The sequence below is a fragment of the Megalobrama amblycephala genome, linkage group LG20, assembly GCF_018812025.1.
Source record: "Megalobrama amblycephala isolate DHTTF-2021 linkage group LG20, ASM1881202v1, whole genome shotgun sequence".
Lineage (NCBI taxonomy): Eukaryota > Metazoa > Chordata > Actinopteri > Cypriniformes > Xenocyprididae > Megalobrama > Megalobrama amblycephala.
In genome coordinates this window covers 34,377,472-34,401,832 of record NC_063063.1, presented here as the reverse complement: position 1 = coordinate 34,401,832, position 24,361 = coordinate 34,377,472, and the positions used below count along the sequence as shown (strand labels likewise).

General features: G+C 38.1%; 2 protein-coding genes and 1 long non-coding RNA gene across 5 annotated transcripts; 1 reads left to right on the top strand and 2 right to left on the bottom strand.

Annotated features, from left to right (window-relative positions):
• Positions 1–1,095: 1,095 nt before the first annotated feature.
• LOC125256046 lies at positions 1,096–5,419 on the bottom strand. The gene is made up of 5 exons (XR_007182040.1): positions 5,387–5,419; positions 4,495–4,523; positions 3,976–4,119; positions 3,829–3,900; positions 1,096–2,748 (listed from the first exon to the last, which is right to left on the bottom strand). It is a non-coding gene; the product is annotated as an uncharacterized LOC125256046 (long non-coding RNA).
• A 1,916-nt stretch (positions 5,420–7,335) lies between these two features.
• Positions 7,336–15,785, bottom strand: chst3b (carbohydrate (chondroitin 6) sulfotransferase 3b). Of its 3 annotated transcripts, none has more exons than XM_048171359.1 (4): positions 15,385–15,785; positions 12,260–12,412; positions 10,384–11,627; positions 7,336–9,126 (listed from the first exon to the last, which is right to left on the bottom strand). In XM_048171359.1, the coding sequence occupies exons 2-3, from the start codon at positions 12,337–12,339 to the stop codon at positions 10,412–10,414; spliced, it is 1,296 nt and encodes a 431-aa protein (XP_048027316.1). In that variant the 5' UTR covers positions 12,340–12,412; positions 15,385–15,785; the 3' UTR covers positions 7,336–9,126; positions 10,384–10,411. The 3 variants fall into 3 exon arrangements, 2 of the variants coding, with proteins under 2 accessions (XP_048027316.1, XP_048027315.1); XR_007182007.1 differs by having other exon boundaries at positions 7,338–9,126; positions 9,711–11,627; positions 15,385–15,782; XM_048171358.1 differs by lacking the exon at positions 7,336–9,126 and having other exon boundaries at positions 9,137–11,627; positions 15,385–15,782.
• A 595-nt stretch (positions 15,786–16,380) lies between these two features.
• On the top strand, positions 16,381–21,945 carry ghitm (growth hormone inducible transmembrane protein). The gene is given in 10 exon segments (XM_048171013.1): positions 16,381–16,525; positions 16,768–16,904; positions 16,996–17,098; positions 19,840–19,951; positions 20,162–20,228; positions 20,230–20,304; positions 20,546–20,654; positions 20,898–21,086; positions 21,187–21,358; positions 21,484–21,945. Coding segments are annotated over 9 exon segments (1,050 nt in total). The 5' UTR covers positions 16,381–16,525; positions 16,768–16,769; the 3' UTR covers positions 21,572–21,945.
• Positions 21,946–24,361: the final 2,416 nt, after the last annotated feature.

Below are 24,361 nucleotides of genomic sequence, written 5' to 3'. Positions count from 1 at the left end.
CCCTAACCCTAACCCTAACCCTAACCCTAACCCTAACCCTAACCCTAACCCTAACCCTAACCCTAACCCTAACCCTAACCCTAACCTAACCCTAACCCTAACCTAACTAACCCTAACCCTAACCCCCTAACCCTAACCCTAACCCTAACCCTAACCCTAACCCTAACCCTAACCTAACCCTAACCCTAACCCTAACCCTAACCCTAACCCTAACCCTAACCCTAACCCTAACCCTAACCCTAACCCTAACCCTAACCCTAACCCTAACCCTAACCCTAACCCTAACCCTAACCCTAACCCTAACCCTAACCCTAACCCTAACCCTAACCCTAACCCTAACCCTAACCCTAACCCTAACCCTAACCCTAACCCTAACCCTAACCCTAACCCTAACCCTAACCCTAACCCTAACCCTAACCCTAACCCTAACGGACTCCTACCCCTCGGACTCCTACCCCTCGGACTCCTACCCCTCGGACTCCTACCCCTCGGACTCCTACCGATAACTTTTATAAATTTTTATTTTATCTATGATAATATTTAAAGCTTTTATTTATTCTCAAAAAATACTGAAACATTAACACGAAAACAAACAATTATAAATGATTACATAAACAAAAACATGAACATTTATTTAAAGAGGGAAGAAACCAAAGTGCATTACATCACAAAGACACAAGATTAGATTACATAAGAACCCCAAAAAAAACATGTATGGGCTTTCTGACAGAGGATGTGCAGCTGCAAACAATGGCTGATGGATTATCTCTGGTGTTTTTCGCTAAGCATGATTCAGGGAGAAAATGGCAGGAAAAGATCACCAGGATGCAGGCCCTCAATGGACAAGTGAACAAGTTGTAGGTGAGGACCCAGGCTGAGCCAATGGCCCAGGATGACAGGATGACTTTGCAACCCAAGATGGAGGGAGAAAAGGACAACAATAGAGCCAAACGGGTGGACAGACAAGGCAAGGACAAGAAAGGCAAAGCCATAGGACAGGAAGTCCGTGTCACAACCAGGGTGATGGTTAGGTGCTCGAGTCAAAGCCAGGGAATTGACACACCGAGGCACAATTGGCATACAGGAAGCCCAATCTAGTTGCAGCAGTAAAACTTGAATAAATCAAAAGTGACAAATACTCAGGGAAAGAACAAAATTAATTAGATGGAAAAACAGACAAGGAAATAAATGGAGTACATATATAAAGACACCGAGTCAACATAAAACAGGTGGATACAATAGGTTGCCATGTTAACAAACATACAAGAAACTTATCAAGAGAACAGACACTAAGACAGGAAATTTACAGGAACTGGGACCAAATTAAAATAAAAACCTGACAATTACTTAATTTTACATAAGTCATTTTGAACATTTGAATTATGTAAAATTACAAATAATACAAAGGAGCCTATGGGCACAAGAATAAAGGTAAATAAATTAAGATGTTAGTTGGAAGAAAAAGAAAAAGTTTAACAGACTTTAAAAATTAACACTGCAACAAGACAGGGAACCTTAAAAGATACTTCAAAATGAAAGCATAAATACAAAACCAAGGCCTAACAAAATACATACAAGTCAGTTCACAAATAGCCACTCTCATAGAAAGCTTTACAATATAGGAAAGAGCATACACAGCAGACAAAGACACAAGTGAAGGGTATATTTAAAAAAAAAAAAAAAAAAAAAAAAAAACACAGGAGCATAAACCAATCATTTTAATTTTTTTGCTGCCCTTGTTAACAAAGACAATGCAAGGCATTAACACTAAAAAGCTATAAAGTACAAAGGGACAAAAAAAAAATTGAAAATGCATAACTAAATTTAGACAAATAGGCATAAAAACAAGGGTATAAGAGGAAATAAAGAAGAAAAGAAAAAAAGAAAAGAAAAGAAATAGGTATATTATAAATTATTATAAATAAATCCAAACAGGCTAAATGAAATTACATCAGACACAAATACAAATGTGCACAGAGGTCATAGAGAATCACAAAATCAAAATAAAAAGGGCTTAGTAAGACAATCATTACTGCTAATATACAGAAGGCAGAGAATGAAAACAAGTGCATAAATAGTTGCAGCATATAGACAATAACAGTAAAGACAAGATGATTTATACAGTACACTTTTAAAAAATGCAACAGTTAAAAATAGAAAAGGGCATAAGTCAAGTCAGTGGGTACAGGGCCATAAAACATAATGGCCAATAATACAAAGAGCATAAATGAAAGTATAAAAAAGAAAAAAAAGAAAAAAAATAGGCTTGGAAAAAAAAAAAATTACAGACAAGAGCGGGGATAAATACAAAAAGGTTACTGTGACAAAGGACATACAAGTCTTAAACTGGAATACAAGAAGGTGAAGGCATAAATAAAAAAACAGCAAATAAGGTGTTATACAAAGCAAATTACTTGCATACCTCCAGAAAGTAACAAAAATAGGCATTAAGGTAGTGAACATCTGCTGTGATTGCATTACTGAGGAGGAACATGGTACACTTTTACAAGTAAAATGCTCCTTCTCTGCAGTAACATTTCTTGAACAAGTGTTTTGAGGTAAGGGTGTGATTTCAGTGGCAGTCCTTAAAGCCAGTGTAAAAAGCCTTAAATTTGATTGTTTAAAATGACACGAACTGATCTCATTCTACTGGTTCAGTTATAAAGGTGTGACTTTGGCATACTGTAGAACAGATGGGCCTCCATATTTAAGGATCATCCTCCGTGTCTTAGTTGCACAAAACTTAAACTGCATAGATTTAATGGAGTGGAATAAGGGCACGGGTGCATGAATAAGAGGGACAAAAATGAAAATGGGTACAAGTAAATTCACAATACAAATGGGACAAAAGAATTAAAATAAACCCAAAATGGCATAATACAAATGGCTCAATAGGAATAAAAAAAAGGCAATTAAATGGGCAAAAAAATCATAAAAAGGAACAAATAAATAAATAAATAAAAAATTTAAAAATAAATACTAGAACAATTGACATACAGGAATACAAGAGGCAAAAGGTAATACAAAAGTATGAATTTCATATAAAAGCTCAAATAGAAAGGGCCATAAGAAAGAAAGTAATACGCATAAAATATTCATAAATACAAAAAGCGAATGAAGGAATACAAAAAAGGGGCATAAAAAGTAAAAAAAAAAAATCATAAGCTTAAAAAGGTGCATACAGGAGGGGATAAATACAAAAATGGGTCAAATGCAAAACAGAACAAAGGCTAATATAAAGTGGCATAAAAAAAACCTGAAGTACAAAGGGAAATAAAGCCACATTGAAACTATTGTAAGAAGCACTATACAACTACAATTTACTGCAGAACAAATAGGACGTAAATACAAATAGTATACGGGGAAAAGGGGGAACAAAGGTATGGAAGCATTATGTTCAGTAAACACAGATGAACACAATCAAGAATGTGGAGGCAAACTTAAATTACAAGAGCTTACACCCATATTAAAAGAAACTTCTCTAAAGACAGAAACAACAAATATGGACAGCCTGACACTAACAACTTAACAATTGCTTCATTAGATGAACACCAATGAGCAACTTTCCCTAAAACTTTTGCATACAGATGGCTAAATACAACTCTGCTGTCTAATTTGCTAAAACCATGTTTGGGGTGGCCCTATCTGATACCTGAGCTTGGATTAGGGTTAGGGCTTGGATTTTTGGATATGAACATGGATTAACCCAATTAAAAGCTCAGTATTCAAAAAAAAAAAAAAAAAAAAAAAAAATTTCAATCAGTTTACTAAAGAAAGTTCTCCACATATATAGCAAATGAGTAGAAGACTTAAATTATGGAGGTTTACCTAGGTTAGTTCTGAAGTGACACCAAGGAACAGGACAACAACTGGAAAAAACCAAAAAGTTGCACCGCTCACCTGGAAGACATGGTAAATTAATTTAGGTTAACTGCCGGAAACTCAAAAAGGAAATGTTGCATAAAACACTATTACCAAGTTTTTGAGAAGGACACCTGCTCCATCTCCTCTCCCAGATTTTGGTGTCAGTGCATTCTGCTGAAAATACTGGTCAGTCAAAAACAAGATGAGTAGACGGCTACATCTGGACCAAAATCAACACTGGGAATAGCCAGAAAACTGTAAAAAGAAACCCCATACCTTAGCTGGACTGCTTAATTTCCTGTATTGAAGCAGGAGTAATGCATGTCACAAGACAATGTGCTGAAAGAACATTAAAACTGGTAGATAAATAGAAGGAAAATTATAATAGTAAGTGCCATATCTGCATCCTAGGTCTGTGGACTTGTGCTGGTAGACTCAGGTCTTCACACAAGTTAGGTTTCCATATGAGGATGGCTTCACATGACACTGATTTTTGAGTTTAAAAACAGTCCAGAGCAAAGACTGTAAAGACAAATTCATCTGAAACTGTATCCGTTATCTGTAATCATGAAGCTATCTTTAAAAACAGTCAGATAATACTTAGTTAAAAGTGCAAGTTTAACTTCTTACCTTCAGATGGTCAACCAGATACAGCTGTGCTTTGTTCATAGTAAGGGAAACAATGATGCATAATACAATAAACACTACTTCAAATAAGCACAAAGTTCCATTTCCAAAACAAAAAATTATTTAATTTATAAGAGTGTTCATGCAGATACTGTAAAATTACATTCTAGGACTTTAAAGAACTTTAAGCACTACTTTTTTATTTGAGAAGCTCAGAGATCTCACTTATCAAACAATATCTTTATCTTTCAAATTCTAAAAGGTAAATAGGTCAAAAAGATAAGGAGTTTAAGCATTAAAAAAAATGTAATCCAGCTTTAATTTAAGTAAAAAAAAAAAAAAAAAAAAAAACATTAGAATGTGTCAGTTTAATTTAATATTTTTCAGAAAAAAAGACATTATTTTACCATGATTTACGCTTTACAGAAGACACCAACTTAAAATGTCATTCAGTGTAACAGTTTATATAGCAAAAATATATATATATTTTTTTATTTATATTTAAAACAAGATTCATTTGACAAATTAAAAGTTAAGGATCACAATGCAGCCCCCAAATACTAATTCATTGTCACTTTTATCTAAAGTGATCTTTATACTTCAATATCCTTCAAACCTCTACATTTTACCCATTTGTTAGCAAGAACTTTTTGTAAGGAAGTGAAAAACATTTAAAGTTTAATAAAATTGATGACAATGATCACATTGTTTTATATAATAATACTAATATGTAATAATAATAACAACAACAATAACAATAATAATAATAATGGAATTCCATTGGTAAGACAAATAGAAATTTTGAAATAAACCAATTTAATTTTAAAAACACACAAACAGGGAAAATATGTATAATAATAAAAAAATAAAAATAAGATACAATGTGAATAAATACCTTTAGATTAAATTCATCTGCTTTCAATCAATCTTGTCCAGCAACCTCACACCACCACCACTGACTGACTAATTATGTCCAAAATCATCTGGTGAACTCATGAGCACAACCATTAGGCTAATAGTCTAGAAGTCAAGCAAGCAACCACAAATTAATTTCACCAAACAAATGAACCTCAATTTTACAAGATGTTTTTGTACTTCCCTAATCAATATATAACAATTTTTATATATATATTTATCAGCCATGTATATATTTCACCTCTGTACAACTGTGCAATTTTAAAACAACAAATGATCCCCTTCATCCTCCACACTTGGTTTCTTCCACCCTACCCATAATGCACGACAGCACAGATTTAAAATGTAAGTCCAGAAGTTGCACTGGGTTTTTAAGTGGATCCAGTCCTAATCACTACATGCTATACTTGAAAATGACTACATGGCGAAGTTATGGGAGAAAGAAAGCTTTTCTAAACTCTGAATCAAGTGAACCACATGCTTCACTAAATAATTCACTGTTTCAAAGTTTTCAGAACAGCCACAAGATGGCGGCACCTGCTTATCAATATGGTTTAAATGCTAGCCTACGAAAACGAACAACAAATAATTAAATACCATTAAATATGAATTATTCTGTAACATTTTTGTTCTTTAACTAATGTGTCATGCTTGTTTTGTCTGTTATTAATCAAGGCTTGGAAGAATAGGTTAATCAGAAGCAATGTTTTTTATTATTATTTTTTTTATTATTAAACATGAAAAATGAAACTACATTATAAAACTGACCAAGATCAGTTAAAACCATTAGACTCCTTTTCATGAGTTGCAATATCAAGCAGCATAACAAGCTTTTTTGTACAGCCTAAAACAACTGGAACGGGTGACTCCGGAAGGGTTACACATTCAACTTACAAATGGCCATGCCCGCTCTTACTTTAAAAATAAAGACCAAATGGCTAAATGGCAGGGTTTCTTAGGTTGTGACTGAGAATCTATCAGAGAATCAGACATATCTAATTTAATAACTCTAGTCCCTTTTATGTGAGTTCTTCCGTTTATATGTAGCACAGTGTTGAAGACAAGTAAATCACAGCAGCACAATGATATATTCAGAGCCCTGTGAGGATCATGTGATGCAGGAAATCAGATGAGAATGATCTGTACTTAAGCAAGCATGGAGTAGCTGACTTTAGATCAACACTGAGCAATTAGTCAGGAAAAAAATGTCTCTTTACACAAACTCTGTTGGAGAAGCAATAAGGGAGTTAATGACGTGTGTGTTGGTTTAGTACAAAAACATTCAAAAACCCTCATTGAGTCATTTAGAAACTTTAATAAAAATCATTTTGGGTTATGATGCTGAACCTGCTTTGCTTTGATTCATTTCTGAATATGCCTAGAGTCAAAGCTAATCTCTTCAGGAGCTCAAAGATAGTAATAAACAGACTGCAGATTAAATGCATTTCAGGGAGAAGTGTTTTTCCAGTGTTTAAAAAAAAATCTCGTCCATTTGCAATAAACTGAAAGTTAGACAAACAGTGAGATAAAATATCTGTCTGTTCACGAACTTCGGGCATGAAGTAGCCACTAACACACCAAGCAGTGGCATGGCATTTGCCACACACACACACAGGAATGTGAAGTGTTTGCAGCAAAATCTATTCTGAGCAAAAAGACAAACAGAGTCACTGTGAATGTATAACAGAGGAAAAAACAGCAAAGCCACTGAAAAGGAGGCAGATATAAAAATGCCTTGACATGTCTGAGAGAACTGAAGAAGAACTGCAATTATAAGCAGAACAAAATAATGTTGATGCATAAAAAACATTTGTGGTTTTCATACAGTCTGATCCATGTCATTACTTTTGGCTGCTTTTGAGTTTTTAATTATTTTGGTTAAAACTTTCTAAAAAGGACTGTTTTAGTCCCAAGAAAACTCTTGTAAAAGCAGGTGAATCAGTGGTATTGTTTATATGCTCAGTCAAGCTCAGGTACGTGTGGCTATTTTCCCTCATTCTCAGACGCGGTCGTGAGGTTTGAGATCACTTACTGTAGAGCTGAGGACAAATGTGGGAATGGAATGAGAGTAAAACTTGACTGTAGCTCTCACAGTTGTTCTTTGTGAATCATTACAGCATGATTGGATCTGGATTGGATATGTTCCAGAATTGGATATGTACAGTTACTGTCTTTCATGAATTATTCCCCTTAGTTGTAAATGAGTCAGTTATGGATTCAGGTCTCACACGGTTGCAAGTACTCTGAGTCTGTGCCAGAATAACCGCTGCCTTTTTTGTTAACATTCCCATCAACCATAAATGAAGTTCCTGAACCCATCTAATCTAATCTTTCAGTCAACAGCCAGAGTATAGCAGCTCCTTACGTCTCTTCAGCCTCAGCTGTTCCAGCATCCCTCCACCTCCCTAAACTCCACCTTCATCCTCAGGTACCTTGCCCTAATCATATCCTAGATTTTGTCACTGTGGGCATATAACAAGAGCAGAGCCCGAGCTGAAGCTGCTTCATCAAGCCCCTCATCAGGGGAGACAAGCCATATAAGTTTAACCTAACATCTTAAAGATTAAAAAAAGTCATTAAACCAAGGTTTCTGCATTTCACTTCTCTAGCTTTGTTTTGTAATCTTGATTTTACTTTTAACTCAACATTGTGTAACAATAAATATTGTGACTTTTCTAACAAATTGCTTGTGATCTTCATGTGTATGTTTTGGATAAAAGCATTTGTTAATAAATAAAAATAAAAGTATCAATGGTCATTAAAAACAAGGAGTACAGACAAAATGATCACTTCATCACAATCATCACTTCAAAATTTTCTTTTTTTCTTTTCTTCTTTAATTACACATAAATGGATACAGGCAGCATTTGGAAAAATACAATTTGCCTGAACGACACAATACTCTCAATGCAACAAAATGGTAACATGCATTAGTTAACTATTTCTACCTGATTTAACGCATAAACATTTGTTGATGTAACCTAATAAAATGAGTTGATTCATGTTAAATAATATTTTGGAAAAGCATAAAACCATATTAATTTTTTTTTTTTTTTTTTTTTTTTTTTTGGTGCACTGACTCATTCTCCTCAAAGGAGTTTATATTACAGCTCTCTTCTTATCTGATGTGGTGGTCTATCTGCAGGGTGGAGCTTAATGGCCTCATTTTACTTGCAAGGAGAAAAGGGGCCTCTGAGACTGTGGAGAGCGGTTGGGCTCATCTATATTTGCTTTGACCATATACACATGCTCCACCCTCTGCACACAGCCCACACAAACCACGCAGTTCCTTTAGACCTCACGAAGCTTAAAATGTCTTTGAGCTATAAATTCCTTGATGCAAGATGCACACATATTTTGTCACATAAGCTACAGATCAAAAGCAAAAGTTTGAGATTGTGTTTGCTATACCTAAGCTTGCATCTCCACACACTTGAGTTGAGTGAATGGAGGCATGGGGCCATTCTTCTGAAAGCTGCCTCACTGTGTGTGGGTGGGAGGGTGAGGTCAGTTTGAGTAAATCGTCTGTACCACATACAGGAGGGGTTCTGCGTTAATGAGCATGTTAGAGTTTCACTGGCGCTCTAAATAGCAGACGGCACAGTAATAAACGCAACAGCTGATTAGCTGCTGCTACAGCAAGCAGGTTCTTCCTCCTCGAAGGCAGCACAATGCTAAGTGATAGCACATGACTGGAAGAAACCCAGGAGTATGAGAGACCTAGAGCACAGATACAAGAAAAAGAGAGTTTGGTTAGGGCCATCACTGAGGTTTATGTGTATTCCTGGACTGTAGACACTAATTAGTACTTGCAGATTTAGATGCAACTTAAAAACTCTGTGTACAAAACAGTTCCTGCATTTTTGGATTCATGGATTCTTTTGCAACAGCACTGAAAGAGATCTTTGTTCACATGTGCCTTGACATAAATTATGTTTAGGCTTTCAGCTATCAATCAAAGTAACTAAAGCAACTGTTTATTATTTGCTTGATAAAATCTTTACAACACAGAAAACAAAGAATTTAGGGTAAGAAACACTTTACTAACCCCGTAAAGGGCATTTTAAAGTCGTATTACGAGAGACTAAATGTTCTTCTAAACAAATTGACCTAAAAGAGTTTGAATATAATTCAGAAATTAATCATTTTAGTTTAACCCTAACAACGATCCCTTGTCAAATAAGACAAATCTATGAAAAAGAGGGGGTGAAATACTGCATGAGTGCATTTAAATCCTTGTGTCTTTGATCATTTCAAAGTTCTTTTATTAGTTTAAGTTGTTAAATGGGTAAGCACAGTCTTACCTTTCTGATCTGCTGACAGTCCATCAACCTGCAAGAGCTCTTAGGTCTGCTAATTTGAAGCTCTTGGTGGATCGTAGATCTATAGGCTCAAGACTAGGGCAGATCGAGCATTTTCTATAGCTGCTCCAAGACTCTGGAACTGCTCCTACTCTGTCCATTTTTAAATCCAGGTTAAAAAACCTTTTTATTTGATCTGTCTTATAATATATGACTGCTGATGTCTTGTAGTTTTTATTTGTGACTTTGTTTTATTTTGTTATTTTTTGTACAGCACATTGGTCAATGGTAGTTGTGTTTAATTGTGCTTTATAAATAAATTGAAATTGAAATTTAAAAATTGATATCTCAGCAGCAGGTAAGAGGAAAGAATATTTGAACACACAGAAGCAGCTCAGAAACATCTGTTAGCTCATTTCCCCCAAAACAAACACACATACAGTATATACAGTAGAAAAGACCTCAAACACCTGCTGTGTCCTTCAACTCAATTCTCTTTTCTACTAAATAAACTATGCATTTTTACCCAAAAAATTAACATGGGCACATCACTTTTGACTTATTAGCCATCAATACAAATTTAAAAAAATTTCATCGTTCAGTACTGCTTAAGAAGTTGACATTCATTTTTCGCATAACATTTCAATTGTGTCACGAACAACTTCCTAAATCTCACCAGCCATCTTCATGCAGTATGTGTAGTATCATAAGAATGTTCTCTCTTCGATCAGGCTTACTGATTTATCGATCAACATTTCTTTGTTTTCAGCAAACTTGTAGCCGAACAGAGTCATGGTGGGGCCGCATACTTTCTGCACCAGCTGGACCAGCTTGAAGGGAATGCTGAACCTCCATTTCTCCACCTGTTCAGAAGAGTTTTTCTGGGTGGAATAAACTCCACTGACCTCCTTAGATGCCTGAGTATTTTTTAGGATCCACTCTTCCACCGTTTCGGTGAAGGGAATGCCTATAAAGCTGTACATCTCTGCAGCTTTGGCCATGGGGAATCGCGCGATGTCCTCATAGCGCACTAGCATGTAGCGTCCACGAAGCCACGGTGGCTGCTTGAGTCCGATCTCAGCAGACATGCGGATGTTGTCGCAGTTTCCTTTGAGTTTTCTCACTTCATCCTCGTCCACTGGAAGTTCTTCGTCCACGGCCCACCTCTTCCAGATCTTGTACTTGCTGGAGAAGGCAACCATTCGTGAGGCGAGAACGGCACGAGGGTCCCTGACCAGCTGGATGAACTTCATGTCGAGTCTGGGATCCTCGGCCAGCGGCCGAAGTGTCTCCAGCTGCCGCACACGGACGGACTTAATCGCGTGATGCTCCTTCTGCATGCAGGACTGAGAGGCCAGCGTGAGGTTGAGCGGCCCGCAGCGCCGCTCACGGCAATGGTAACGCTCAAACACTTTTCTAACAAACGGCGTGCAGACGGATTCTTCACACAGAGACTGGCTAGATTCGCGGCGGAAGAGCGCAGCGGTCACATGATCCTCCGGCGGTGGCTCGATGAAGCTCTCCAGCAGGGAAAAGTTACAGAGGAACAGCTGATGCAGAACGTCTCGATACGCCGGTCCAGCGACTGTGGCGTTCGTCCCGCCAGTCTCGACCGATAACATGCGCTCCACGTGCCACAGTGGCTCGAACAGGTAAAACATATTTGATCCCTGCTGGTTAAAAAATTCACCAACGAAAGAGGAGCCTGTGCGAGTCGTAGCCAGCAGAAGGATGTGTTTTCGTCCTCCCGCTGAAGACGCAGGCAAGACGCTCTCCTGGATGGACCACGTTGAATTCACCAGATGATGATTCATGCGTTGGTCGGACGAGACGTCAGCCGAGTCATTGTGTTGCGGAGCAGACAGGAGAGACGGGCTGAGCAGGGCCAGCGGGGTCAGTGGGGTCAGCTTATCAGACACCCTGAAGAAGAAGACACAAGAATAGTTAGTTGCTATTAGTGTTAAAAGGTCAGTTCACACAAAAATTTTAATTCTGTCATCATTTACTCTCCCCCATGTCCTAGCTGAGAGATAGGGAACTAAGTCGTACAGATATTTTGAAAGATATTTTGAGGGGTTTTTGTCTATAACAGGGATCTCCAAACTCGGTCCCGGAGGACCACTGTCCTGCAGAGTTTAGCTCCACTCCAATTAAACACACCTGAACCAGCTTATCATGGTCAAACTAGGCATACTAGAAACTTCCAGGCAGGTACGTTGAGGCAAGTTGGAGCTAAACTCTGCAGGACAATTTGCCCTCCAGTTTGGAGACCCCTGGTCTATACAATAAAACCAATTTTGTTTGGTTTCCAGTGGCCTTCAAAATATCTTATTTTGTGTTCCACAGAAGAAAGAAAGTCAAACAGTTTTGGAACCACATGAAAGTGAGTAAATTATGAGACAGAATGATCATTTTTGGGTGAACTACCCCTTTGTCTCATCTTTTCTCAAAGAAGCAATTTCTCCAGCAATAGAAAGTGAAAAATGAATAAGTCCATTTTTGATTTTAAAGTGTTATTCTGGCTGTTAAAGGAGAGTGAGAGAAGTACATACTTTGAAATAATATTGTTTTCCTTTTCTATGATGACCAGAGCCACAATAAAGATGACAGATATGGTATATTTAATGCGCATTCTTGTGTGTGATTGTGTTCAGCCGGTGTTTCACTCTCAGATCATTCCTTCATCGTTTTCCTCCGATTTGGCTCTGAAATAAAACACACAACACGTGACTTATGACAAACACAGTAACACCACGCTTACCTTGAGTTATTCCCACACTGATATGAGTATTTTACAATTTTATAACATGAGCTTAATCATTAATTCATCTAAACCTGGTGAGACACAGTCTTGTTGTAGTTCTGGACAGTCCATGTGTGTGTTTTGCTTGTCAGTAGTTACTGTAGGTAATTGATTTTTGGCAAGTATGTCTCTCCAGACATTGACTATAGTTTATATAGGAGGAGTAGCATTCATTTACATATGCTTTATTACAGATGGAAGTCAAATGTAAAGTATACATGAGTTATGCTTCACAATCTGACATCTTACAACAGGTTTGGTTTTCATAAATGAGCTAATTAAATTTTACAAATCCACTCAGTTGTAAATAAGTAACTTTAACCCAAAGGACTAAACAATCTAGATAAAGCATCAGCCACCACATTTTCAGAGCATTTTAATTTAGGTTGGGTTGTAATTCCTGGACTATATTAGAAACCAACTGTTAGTTAACTGTTGGTTGGTATTGTACCTCCTGGACAAAAATATATGTGGGTTGTGGTAAAGTCCCTTTCATGGAAAGCTTGTTCCCTCGTCTGCCATATTTGCCTCCAGGCAGCTGTTTCAGGCATTCAACATCAAGTCCGATCTATTTGAATCCTAAAATCTCAAAAACTGTTCACCAAACTCACTATTGAACAACATATTTCAAATCAGCAACAAAATCAGACATGAACTGTCCCATGAATGTTGCTTCTTACACTCTAATAGCATTTTAAAAAAGATTTCAATGATACCATGTTAACCGTGATCATTTTGGTCACTATCATAAAAAATAAAATATTCATACCGTTTCATCTCTAGTTATGATGCACTACAAAATCAACTATAGGTATGCGTTTTTTCACTATAATATGCAAAGTATTATTTTCCATAAAGAACTATATTCTTTAATTCTGTTGTTTTCTCTGACATTAAATGGTGATTTATAGGCCTACAAAACTCTTTCAGCTGTAAAACATTTTGAATAGCTGTTAATATGAGAGTTATGATGCATTATTTGAGAGATATAAGTATTGTATAACATGTGTAGCTCTCAGCCACTTTCATTTTTAAAAAGTAGCTCTCAAATGACAAAAGGCTGGAGACCCCTGATCTGAGAACAGGAACGAGGCGAGGCGAGGTGTTCATGAGCCACAGAGTTTCTCACGGAGGAGCTTCAAGAGCATAAAAGGACGAGCGACGACAGTGAAGGATGAGAGAGGAACAGGCCTGGACTTTATGTTATGTTTTGTTTATGTGTGTGCGGCAGTCGTCCGTGAGGGGTTGTCGCCTTTACTTTCGTTTTGTGTTTATTTTATAATTAAAGTTGTGAAACGTTAGCCGGTTCCCGTCTCCTTCTTCCCTGAATAACTATCTGTGTTACAATAACGTAGTCAAGCCAAAGGCTAATTATATTAATTACCATTATGTGTCCGATGTTGTAGAGAGCGATAAAATGCATTACCATTCTCATACATCGACTTGTAGACGAGCCGGTATAATTCACTCTTATACTTCTTCTGAATCAGTTTCTGGTTCAAACATATACGGCTGAATTAAACCAGTATTTCCACTTGCCATTGTACAGCGTTTACTACAGTAAAGTTGAACGAGCGGATTGGGTATTCTGAGCGGAGGCGCTCTAAATGAAGCAAAGGTGAAGAATTACATTCAAGCTATTTTAAGGAATTCATTATTTTTCATAGGAAAAAAAATGTTTAAATATGTCGTTTTGGTGATCAAAGATGAGTTTTAAGGGAGAAAATTACTGACTACAGGGGAACTTTAAAGAAGTCAGCTATTAACAGTAGGTTAAATTCCTCTAAAGATCCCGGACAATCACTGTATTTTAGGACTGACATTAGCACAACAATATATAAAAACAAACAGCAACAATAAAAGTAAAACAGTATTCGAATTATGTATAGTAAGTAGGCTATGTCCTTAACTAATGAGTTAGGGTTGATAGATGACAAAACTTTCAAACCCATTCAAACATTGCAGACTTAGTCTCACCTTTAAGAATTTGAACATTAGATAACAGGCATTCAGTCATAACCTGTGATATATGTGACCCTGTAAAAGTCGGCTTGTTGGAGATAATTACACAGTGAGATAAGAGGCTGGAAGAGAAGGTGTCCATCCAGCAGATGGTGGTTAGGAAGCAAGTTCTGTCTTGCATTATTAACGTGAGCCACAAACGAGACTCCGGAAACTTTTTACATCACCACCAAAACTCTGATTTTAAAAAATCAGTGTATGTATTTATCTGAGCGTGTGCTCATTTTCTCACACTGTCTCTTCTACTCTTTTGATCTCTAGCCATCTATTCAAAGTACAAACTAATTGTAAGCTGCACCATAAAAACCATAAAAATGATCATTGACTGACATGAAGTAAAATCACCTCAAATCTCTGGTGCATTTCTCTGATCATCTCACATTAGTGTCACATTCCACACAGACAGACTGAGACTGACAGCAAACAGCAGCAGAATCGCACAGACAGGTATTTGATCAGCACCAGAAAATAATCATTTAAGGATCTGTGATAAAAACATGATCCGCTTCAGACTCATTTCACCAAATCTCCAGTAAATGCAGAGATTGTTGGTGAAGGACCCTCCGCCAAATCAATGTGCATTCACTGAGATACAACGATAAAATAATATGATTATTGCGGAATAATGTTCTAGTGATGCACATTTTTAAAAAAAAATCCAACAGATGTGTTACAGCATCAGTCAAAATCACAGATGAGGGTTACACTGATTCGGTTACAATATCATCGAAAATCCCAAACCATGTCAGACCATTATATCAGACAATGACAGACAAATACAAAGTCATTCATGATCATTTTAAACGACACTGTCAAACAGAATAAAAAAAGCATCTGCAGATGATACTGTACCATAAGGTTTCCTCGTTCACTTGATGGAGAAAAAAAACAGTAGCCTACAATCCAGATCACGGTGTGAAAAATTCAATGTTCAATCGTTTTAAAACATTCGAATCCATCATGCAATAATTATTCACGGCCGGCATTGTAACATATTGAAACTATTAAATAAAGGAATGACCTAAAAAAAAGGACAAAAATTGATCGGGAATACAAATAAAACTCTCACATATATGCTACTATAAGCGGATGGAAATGCATTTAGTTTTAAACGCAAAACGGGTTCTCAGAGACAGAGATGCGATTCACATCCAGCGCGAGCGCGTCTGACTCCAGATCCAGAGACACAGAAACACTGAAGAGCGCCGAGCGTCACGTGAGCCATGACGTCAGCGAGTCTCCAAGCGCAACAATCTGACAAACAACACTTATTGATTTATTTTATTAGCTTCTTACAGGAGCACCGAAACATTTCAAAAGTCTAATCATAATGACAGCTGGGTATTTTCATAATTAACTCATTGTTTCAACAAGATGAACTAGATCTGTTGTTTAAAGAAAACAGCAGGTTTCATTATTATACATGTTAATAAGTAAAACATTGTATTTAGTCCTATTGTCTCTGTATCATAGAATACATAAAGATTCATTAAAAACTAAATGTGTAATGGAATTTACAGATTATTTAGTAATGATGTTAGAATATATATAGCCTATATATATGGCTCTAAGCTTTGTAGATTAATGACTGGTGTAAAGAAAGACAGTTTTACAGAGTTAAATCAAAAGGAAAGCAGTGAAAACACGGGGTATTTGTAAATAATTTCTAATAAATTATTTGAATTGATGTTCATTCTTAACGGTATCAGACCAGTGCTTTATTTATTTGTTTCTTCCCTCTGGTTATTCTAGTGCATTAATAAAAAAAATGAAAAAAACAAGCGGGACATAAACATAGACTGTAAAAAAAGGACATAAATGATTAAGAGTTAACCAACAAATGTTGAACGTCCGAACTTCAAGACCCATAGTGCACTGCGTGGCTGTCGCGGTCGTGTGACGTCACGCAGGAAGGTTCAGGAAGGTGTTTAGTGTGTGTTACATCAGTGGTGAAGACGCATCTCAAAGGTGAAATTAGAAAACAAACCAAGCGGTGAGTTTTACTTTTAAACGTAATGTTTTACAATAATTACAGTGTTAACGTTGTACTACAGGATTGTTTTACATACGAGCCGCTGGACTCCAACATTCGTACTACTGAACATGAGTTTGTAGTAGAGTAAAATCTTTCTGTTCTCCTGTCTTGACGTTTATACAGAATGCCAACTGTAGTGACTCTGTATCTTTGTTTATAAGGAATGAGTGTTAGCTGTAATGCGTGTTTTACACAGACAGTGATGCTGGTTTCACGGCTGTCATGCCTGCGGTCAGTCTCTGCTGCCGGGCTGCGGTCAGTCCTGGGTCAGACTCCTCTAACCCTGCGCAGCTCAGCCCTCATGAAGTCCTGCCCGCCCCTGATGAGACCGCAGCAGGTACCAACCAGACACCAGCGTCCCATCAGGTCTAGCAGTCGTAAGCCAGTAATGCGTGTTTTGTTTTAAATGTGATGCTGTTTTCGATCAGGGTTATTCCACCAAGACCAGACTGGGATTCCGCCGGAGCAAGACTTCCAAAGAGCAACTTAAGGATGCAGCGTTCGAACCTGCTACTGACACGGCAATTAAAAGTGAATTCTGTTAACGTGTTCTTCTATAATGTTTTCTCCACCTTTATGTCTTATTATTGCTCATGTTCAGCCCTGGTATTAACATCTGTCTGAGGCGATCTGACCGCTGTAACACACTGGCATTATTACCATGATGAAGAGAGGGCTGATGTCGTTAGGCTCATTAGAGATGAGGCATATGAGGTTAGAAATAGGCTGAATCCCAAATGGCACACTTCTATGCACTTTCGATCTTGTGGACTTACAATGGCTGTCCATTAAGTCCATGAGACCGTAGAGTGTCCCGTTCATCATTTTAGGTTTCAGAAGGGTGTTTGCAAGCGCCCTCGATGCGCACTTCAGTTGAGCTGGTAAGTTTGCGAGCTACGCAGAGGACTTTACCTGGCAGTCAAAGCAGCATTACGTCACGAAAGTGCGAACAGAGGAAGACCTTGAGGGTTTAGGGTTCCATTTGGGATTCAGCCATTAGTGTGAGCTACAGTAATCCGGCTACAGCATTTACACACAGCAACAGAACACCCACAGAAAATGTTCTAAAATGGAAGTAAAGTGCCAAACGAGTGTTTAATAATGATAAAAGTATTTATGATTTTAATAAATATAATTATTTATACACTGTTATTATTGCATCTTGTTAATGTACAACAATACTGAGGTGCAAATAGTATGTATCTGCCAATATAAAGTATAGATAGCATCTACTATTTACACTTGTTGCAAAAAACTGCTACTTTTACATGGTAGATGGAATATATCACTATTTTAGCATCTAGAGCTGTTTGCACTTACTGTAAATAGGATCTATCGCTAAGAAATGATGCTAATTCCATTGGCAGATAATTTGCAAAATAAGAAAAAATGCATTTAAATTATTATATTATTTTATATTTTTTGCCCGTGGGATACCATGAAAATGAATAGCCTATTAGTTCAATAACCTACCGTTCTACCAGTTTTCACCTGTAAGAAAAACATGTATTGACTTTTTTGCAGAATTATGCAGACGTCATTCTGTTGGGTGCTGTTGCCATGGTGAATCGTAATATCGGAGCTCCATTGATCAGGGCTCGTGGTGCACGCGCTTAATTCAGAGTCAACCTACTCAGAGTTGATTGAACTAACTCTATTCAGCTGTTCTGAAACCGAAAACTCAGAGGTTCCCATCTCAGAGTAAGTCAACTCAGAGTTCAGGTTTTAACTCAGAGTCGGTTGAACCTTCAGGTGTGTTTGATTCAGGTTTGTGTGTTGGAGCAGGGGCCTGTACCATGATGGTAGATGAACAAACTCAGGGTTATAGGATTAGTTTCGAGTTGACAAAACCAAACCACTCCTATCTGGCTTTGTTGGTACCATGATGCTGATCATCAACTTTCTCTGTCAACTCAGGCTTTGATCCTGAGTTTGTGGAGCGCGTGCACATGAATCTGTGACATCAGTGCCAAACAGCCAATCACATGCCTTGCAACAGAGATAAACTGTGATTCACTTCTCGCGAGAGAGCCAGCGTGATTCAAAACTCTTTTGCTGAAAATGAAGAATTTAAACGCATTTACACTAATGGAAAATACTTGTCTGTGAAAGAGGACAAATAAAAGAAATGATCTTTCTCTATCAGTGCAAGTGAAAGTTGTGAAGTTAGTTTATATAGTTGATCATATATAGCAATAGAGACTCAAATATACAAGTTCACATGTAGTCTATTTAAAGAGTATATTTACTTATTTATATTACATAAGATCTATATATATATTAATATTCATTGAAACTAAATGCTTACTAACAACTGTTAAACTAAACTTGTGTGCATGTAATGGATTAATAAAAATATAGATAATTATACAAATCATATATAAATCATAAAATAATTCTAAGTAATTATCATTAAAACCAGACAATTTTATCATTAAATATTTGTTTTTACTATATTGTGACATTTAATTTGGAGGAAGAGAAACTGAGGGATGGACTTTATTGTGTTGGGTGTGTCAGTGTCACTTAGCTTACGTCTGATTGGTCCAATTTCAGTTTGAGATCTCTAACCTAGAACATAACCTGCCCCGGAGCAGGTTAGCCATGGAGCGTAAGTTACTATGGCGATGAACACCGCTAAAAGCCAAGTCACTTTCATGGTACCTAAAACCCAGGATTGGCACAAACTAATCTGAAACTTACCTGGCTAGCCAGCTAATCCAGCTTCATGGTACAGGCCCCAGGTCTGTGGCCCTCTGCTTGTTTGTCAGCAGATAGTGCAATGCCGTGATCACTCAGATCTCTGGTCTATGTCGAGAGGTGAAAGGTGTCTGACCCGATGGCTCTTTATCACTCCTTCCCTTGACTGCAGCGCCACCTGTGGTTTGAGTGATCCAATCACAAAATGTTTTCGACGCTGTTCATGCCTGTATTATTAAGTGCTTGTGATCGGATCAGCTGAGACGGATGTTAATGCCAGTCTGGGCTGCGTTTGCCAAAAGCATCCTGAGCCTAAGGAGATCGCAGAACCACCGACATCAGTAGTCTATACGATCAGTTGAGCTCAAGAAGTTTTTGAGAAACGCAGCCCTGAACATTATGTAGCGAATGAATGCTTCAATCCTGAATCCTTCAAACTCTAAATTAGAGATTTAAAGATTTAAAAAATAAGATTACATTCTGACCCCTTTTAAAAAACACCCCAGAGCAACTCAGAATGGCATTACAGATGATGTTTGTGAGTGTCCTGCTAGAATTCCTCTCCTTTACAGTTGACAACATGGGCAGGATCATCCTGGCAGGAGGCGCCGCCGTCGGATTGGGAGCTTTATGTTATTACGGCTTCGGGATGTCCAATGAGATGGGAGCCATAGAGAAAGCAGTGTAAGAGTCAGCCAAAACACATAAAAAGTGTTCTGTATTTAGTTGTAATCTGTGTTGTGTAAACGGCTCCTGAATGACATAATGATCTCATTATGCCAGCAGAAAAAATGATCTGATTAACAATGAACTTCTCTCTGAATCATTTGTAGCCAGAGCGCGAGCAGAAGCGCTTTGCTCTTGATGAAAACTGAAGCTGTGTGTTTTTTACAGGATCTGGCCGCAGTATGTGAAGGACAGGATCCACTCCACATACATGTATTTCGCAGGCAGCGTGGGTCCTGACGGCACTGTCCGCTGTGGCCGTCAGCAGAACACCGGCGCTCATGGGACTCATGATGAGGGGCTCCTGGCTGGTACGCAAGAGATCACATGAATAAACAAGCATGTTTTAGTGCTTTTTATTCATTGCCCTTTAAATACATTTTACATGACAGTGATTCTTATTGGTAGAACATACTACAAGTTGTACTATAATTATATACTGTACCTGATCCAGCTTGTAGTTTAACATTCATATTGAGAGGGGTATTAAAAAAAAATTCCTGAATTCTGACTCTTGATAAGTGCTGTGACAAACTTATTAATGGTCCGCAGGCTATTGGTGCGACATTCGCTGCTATGATTGGCGCAGGAATGCTGGTGAGGTCGATCTCGTACGAGAACAGTCCCATGCCGAAACACCTGGCCTGGGCGTTACACGCAGGTAAAGTGCTGTCACAGGTCAGTCAGAAACTTAGTGAGGCCAGAGATGATCAGATGCTTTAACTGACCCCTAGAGGGCACTGTAGTCTGTTGATGTTCTGCTGGGTTTGCTTTCCTTTAGTTGAGCACTGCAGAACATTTCAGAAGGCAGATACGTGCTCTCACATGAAACTTATCACTCCTGTGTGGACGAACAGCACTTGAGTCACATGCTGCTCATGAAGTCGTGTTCCTCTGTGTGCAGGAGTAATGGGAGCCGTCATTGCTCCATTGACTCTGTTGGGTGGACCACTGATGATTCGAGCAGCCTGGTACACAGCAGGCATTGTGGGAGGTTTGTCGACGGTGGCCATGTGTGCGCCCAGTGAGAAGTTCCTCAGCATGGGCGGGCCGCTCGCCGTGGGGTTCGGAGTGGTGTTCGCCTCTTCTCTGGGTATGATTCACTTACAGTCCGCCTCAGATTTTGAGTCTGTTTGGTCTGTTTACTTAGAGACTTTGCAGGGATTTTAACTCTTTGCCTCTTCCTTCCGAAGGCTCCATGTTCCTGCCGCCCACTTCAGCGTTCGGGGCCGGTCTCTACTCCGTGGCTGTTTATGGAGGTCTGGTGCTGTTCAGCATGTTTCTGCTGTACGACACACAGAAAATCATCAAGCGTGCAGAGACGCACCCTCTTTATGGCGTTCAGAAATATGACCCCATTAATGCGTAAGTCTTTTCTGTGGGTTAGGGAAAGAAAATGTCTCTTTCATATGTACAGTATGTCTGTCCACATGCTGCCGCCTTCTGTAAACTACATCACTGTGACGTGCTCTTCCTCTGTGCTCTGACAGATGCATGGGCATTTACATGGACACTCTCAACATCTTCATACGGCTGGTGATGATTCTAGCCAATGGCGGCGGAAACAGAAGGAAGTAGCTTTAAGGAGACAAAAAGACACGAGACTGGACTGGAGCAGATGATGTTGCTAAATAAAGTGTTGCTCATTTATTTTGCATTTATTTGTTTAAAAGCAGAAAAAAACGTTTGGATTATTTTCAGCTGAACGTGTTTCAGACATTAAAAGGACAGACAGTCGATGTTTCTTATCAGATGAGGGTGAATGCAGATCTTCTCACTCAGTTCCACATTTGGTGTAATTATAACAACAAACATTTTTGTCTATTTATTTTACAAATGATCTCACAGCAGACCAGAGTTATTGCACAGAGAATGTTTGTGTCACTGTGATTCTTGTGTTCTTACAGTTTGACACTCGTGGTTCAATAAACTTTATTTGCATCTACATTTTACCACATCTTAATTGTACAGTTATTGCTTTTCAACAGACATCAAGCACTAATTTACCAACATTACGCAGGAGTGTTTTTAGCTTTGGCTCAGTGATATCTAAAGACATTAGAAATATCAAGAGCAGAATGATGTTGAATGAGCGGCTGATATTGAATCGCCCGTCAGCACAGACCTGAATTCAGACATGCTCTCAAACATTCATCTCATGTTCTGATAACTTGCCCTTTCACTGGTTTCTTTGAGTTGAATTCAGCGGTGTCTGATCATTTTACACATTGATTATGGTCAATGATCCAGATTATGAAGTTGAGACGGACTGTTATTTTTCAGACAGATCCGTGCAGCAGCTGTGATAGTGAAGCCCTGTCCGTGATGTTTGTGTCCTGCCGTTACGAGAGGATCGACAGGCATTCTTGTTTTATTTGTGCTCTGACCAGCGGCAGATGACAGCGAGATTAGCGAGTAATCCACGTGTCTGCCATCTGTATTCTGATGCTGATTAAATCCTGAAAGGAGGCCATTGCCAGCGGATGGGAACATCAGCACTGGAACAGGTGCAACTTGCTTAAAAACTCAAAAATTAGGAAATATTCAATAGTGACTGCAGGTCACATTCACTGCCAAAACCCTTAATATGAAGTGATTGTCAGTAAAAAGAAAACAGGAGTAGCCTCAAAAACAGATGCCTATCAAGCTTTTGGCAGCTGGTGGATTTGTGCGTTCATGTGATCATGCTGTTGCCCTGACAGCTGTAGACCAGCAGAGGGAGTGTCATACAATATCACATGCTGAAGCTCAGAGGAAACATACTTTTTGCCTTCACATGCTTGTCCGAAGATCCTGCTTTCCGCCACTGAAGATGCAATTACATAAGATTTTTCACAGTGGAATGCACAATATGTAACATAATACAGATAAACATATATAAACTAAGCAAAAAAAGAAACATCATTTTTTCAGGGTACTGTATTTTAAAGAATTTTGTAAAATCCAAATAAGTTTTATATATCTTTATTGAAATGTTTAGAAACTGTCCTTAAGACACTAACGGTTTACAGGTGGTAGACGATTGAGGTCACAGGTCCAATAACTTGGGACACTTTATACTCCTAATGTGTGAGCAAATTCCAAGTATGTCCTTCATGTCACTTTAATTCACTTTCACTAAAGAGAGCCTGTGAAACTGTAATGCTGACTGTATGTCCCTGTTTGCTCAGTATGACTGAAGATGCAAAAGCAAACAAAGTATCTGTATTTTTGAAAAACACTGACCAAACCTTCATTACCGAAACCGTCCCTCATCTCCGTAGTGCTGAAAGGTTAGGGTTCATCTCAATTTGGGGATCAAAGGTAACTCTGAAGTTATCCTGTCATAACTTCAAGATTAGAGGTTGTTCATGTGAAGCATTTCAAGTCTTCAACTCATATTTATGATCTCCAAAAGCATGTGAAGCCATCATTTCACAAAAGATGAGAATTTGAGATGACAACCAAAGTGTTCCTTTACAAATAGTTAATGAGATAATATTCACATGCAAAAGTAGCACGAAGGGTAATTAGCAGACCACATGTTTCCCCAATCATATAGGATGGCAGTTGCTCTGCAAAGAAGTGCACACGCAATCATAAATAAAACAAACAAAATTTCACTACAAATCCAAAGTGAAACGATCTCAAAAATAAACCACTATAAAGTGTTCCCCACAGAGTTAACCATATATAAGAAAATGGGAACCCTACTGTATGTAGGTCCAAAACAAAACAGAACAAAGAGAAAACAAATATATAAAAACAAACCACACAGTCTCACAATAAATTCAATCACATTTCCACATTTCCATCACACAAGGCCCAATTTTTACATTAAAATAATCTCTTAAAACAACCATTAAGCCACCAATGCTCTCAATACAATTTTTTCAAATTGCTTACACACTAAAAGTGGTACTTGAGGCCCAATCAGTGAAACATTCACTCATGGACCAAGTCTGCAGAACTACAAGCACATTGCGTGCTTTAAACTCAGTTTGCTATTGTCATTTAGCAGACGCTTTTATCCAAAGCGACTTACAAAACAATTTTGTAATTATTGTAAAACAATTTTTTTTGCTAAACTTTAAACACAGTTCTCTATACATCACACAAAAACAACAGTTAGTACCAATAGTACTTTGGGAAACGCTCCCATTTAAATACCACACTAATGTCCTGATTACCTACACCCAACAATGGTGTAGGTAATCACCATTGATTACCTACACCATTGTGTGTATACTGTGTTGTGGCAAAAAAAATCAACTCCGACTCTACTGCATAAGAGACAAACATGTCCAATTGTCTTTTAAAGGTTTTATTTCTTGCAAGAAAGGTCAGACAGGTCATACAGAAACACAAGTAGCTGCAGAGTGTAAGACC